At 42.8% G+C, this 2,204-nt stretch overlaps 1 protein-coding gene across 4 annotated transcripts in view; it reads right to left on the reverse strand.

The window, feature by feature from the left end:
* gabpb1 (GA binding protein transcription factor subunit beta 1) overlaps positions 1–1,294 on the reverse strand; it is a 5,211-nt gene extending 3,917 nt beyond the window's left edge. For 3 of the 4 annotated variants that reach the window (XM_016537262.1, XM_016537263.1, XM_016537265.1), the window contains exon 1: positions 52–237. In XM_016537262.1, coding sequence (XP_016392748.1) covers positions 52–192 — 141 coding nt within the window. In that variant the 5' untranslated portion in view covers positions 193–237. Of the gene's footprint in view, positions 1–51; positions 238–1,275 lie in introns of those variants that run through there. The other variant, XM_016537264.1, reaches the window with a different exon arrangement.
* Positions 1,295–2,204: the final 910 nt, after the last annotated feature.

A 2,204-nucleotide genomic window follows, 5' to 3' on the forward strand; every position in this document is an offset into this window, starting at 1 on the left:
CACACACAAACACACACTCTCTCTCTCTCACACACACACACACACACTCACCCAGTCGGTGGTGAACGGAGCTCCATTCGCCATCAGAATCTGGACCTCGTCGTCCTGACCGGCGCGAACGGCTTCCAGGAGCTTCTTTCCCAAATCCACTAGAGACATCTGAAAGCAGACGCAGACATTTATCCACCTCATTCACACACACAAGACCACAGGAACCAGTCGAGTCCTCTGCACAATCTGACTCTGCAGCAGCAACCTGCTGGTTCGTCTGGTCAGAGGAGAACTGGCCCCCGACTGAGCCTGGTTTCTCCCAAGGTTTTTTCTCCATTCTGACACCGATGGAGTTTTGGTTCCTCTGGCTTGCTTAGTTGGGGACACTTCATTTCCAGCGATATCATCAACTTGATTGCAGAGATACTATTTAATCTGAACTGAGCTGGATGAAGACATCACTGAATCAATGATGAACTGCCTTTAACTGAACATTGAGTGTTTACTATTCTGTCCTTCTGCATTATTGACACACTATTTTCTTATTTAATACTGTAAAGCTGCTTTGACACAATCTGTATTGTTAAAAGCGTTATATAAAAAAAGGTGACTCGACACACAGCAGGGTTTCTGCAGGTCAATTTAAGACCAATAAAGAAAACTTAAGGAATAAATACGTCAGTATGATCTATTAATGTAAATCTCTGGTTTTAGCAAAGTTTGAAAATACAACTTCCAACAGATCTGCATCACTTTTAAATAACTGTACCTGCTCTGAAACACTATGGCCTGGCTTCACAGACAGGGTTTAGATTAAGCCACAGTTCAATTAGGACATTTATGTAGTTTTTATAAACATGCCTTAGAAAAAATCATCAGTGGTGTGCATCTTGAGACGAAACAAGCGCACCGACAGATGTTAAGATCAATCAGTTGAACCCGCTTTAGTCTGGGACTAGACTCCAGTCTCGTCTGTGAAACCCGGGCATAATCAGTACTTCTGTCTGGTTTTACTGAAATACTGAACAAAAACACTTAATTTCACAGAACTGCTGCTGTTCTTCAGCTAATGGAATATTTAACAGTGTTACATTAAACAGTGTATATGTGAAGCAGCGCTTCATCATCATCATCATCATCATCATCAGCGGTGAACGTGAAGCTTCGTTAAAAACAATAAACAGGAAATCGCTGGTGTTCCGGAGGAAGAGGAAACATTAATCCCCACAAACTCATCCACTTCCACATCCGGCGGACGCGATCACGCCGAATTCTGTTTCTTACCGTCCGAGCAGAACCAGCCGATGACAATAACACGGCGGCGGGCAGGGCCTCAGTGTGAAAGAACACAAATAAACCACGAACACGAGATTCACCCGCAGCGTTTTATTTATTATTATTTTTAAATATTATTTTTCTGTAATGTATATTCTATCGTGCATTCTTGATTTAAAATAAATAAAATCTCGTAAATCAGACTGAACGCAGTGCGCATGCGCCGCGACACGAATCAGCTGACTAAGCGCGCAGGAGACGCCAGAGCTCCACTTTATGACTTTTAATTTCAAGGCCAATCTCCCCAGTAATATTTAGTTTATGAGACAATATCAATAATACACCAGTCACACTATAAACGCCTTTTCTCAAGCGCTTTAAAGTTTGTACGCAGTGTGTTTAAATAAAGCTTCCGCTGTTTGAATCCGCTGACTTCCGCGTTTGATCGAGCACTTTCAGGCTGTTTACCGTCTATGATCCGGATAAACTCCACTTTTCCGGCTGATCTGCGCTTCTCTGCTGATTCCAGCGTGTTTTCGGAGAGGATTGTATTCCAGCGGTGTGTTTAGGATTAACTGCGATACAAATAAACAGCCAGTTATTAATTTACTGTAGTTCTGCGTCAGATCGCAGCTCTGCGCTGACTGTTGTTTTGCGTCTGATCGTTTAGATTATGATTAATATGCTAATGATCGTGAATTCGTCTGATTTGGGATGTTTGCAGGAATATGAGCTGAAATGCCGTCTGTGTCCGCTGGAGTGAAGGATCTGTATCTGTCCTCATCACTGAGCGATCTGAACAAGAAAGCAGACATCAAACCAGATAAAACCAGCACCAGACAGTAAGTGTGGACACTGGACACTGAAGCACAAGTCATTTGGGTCTGATGTGACTTCAGTAGGACAGTAAAGATGATTTTTAGCTGAAGCTGTGCTCC

This window comes from Sinocyclocheilus rhinocerous, unplaced genomic scaffold (genome assembly GCF_001515625.1).
Source record: "Sinocyclocheilus rhinocerous isolate Xijiao unplaced genomic scaffold, SAMN03320098_v1.1 scaffold4111, whole genome shotgun sequence".
NCBI classification, from domain to species: Eukaryota; Metazoa; Chordata; class Actinopteri; order Cypriniformes; family Cyprinidae; genus Sinocyclocheilus; species Sinocyclocheilus rhinocerous.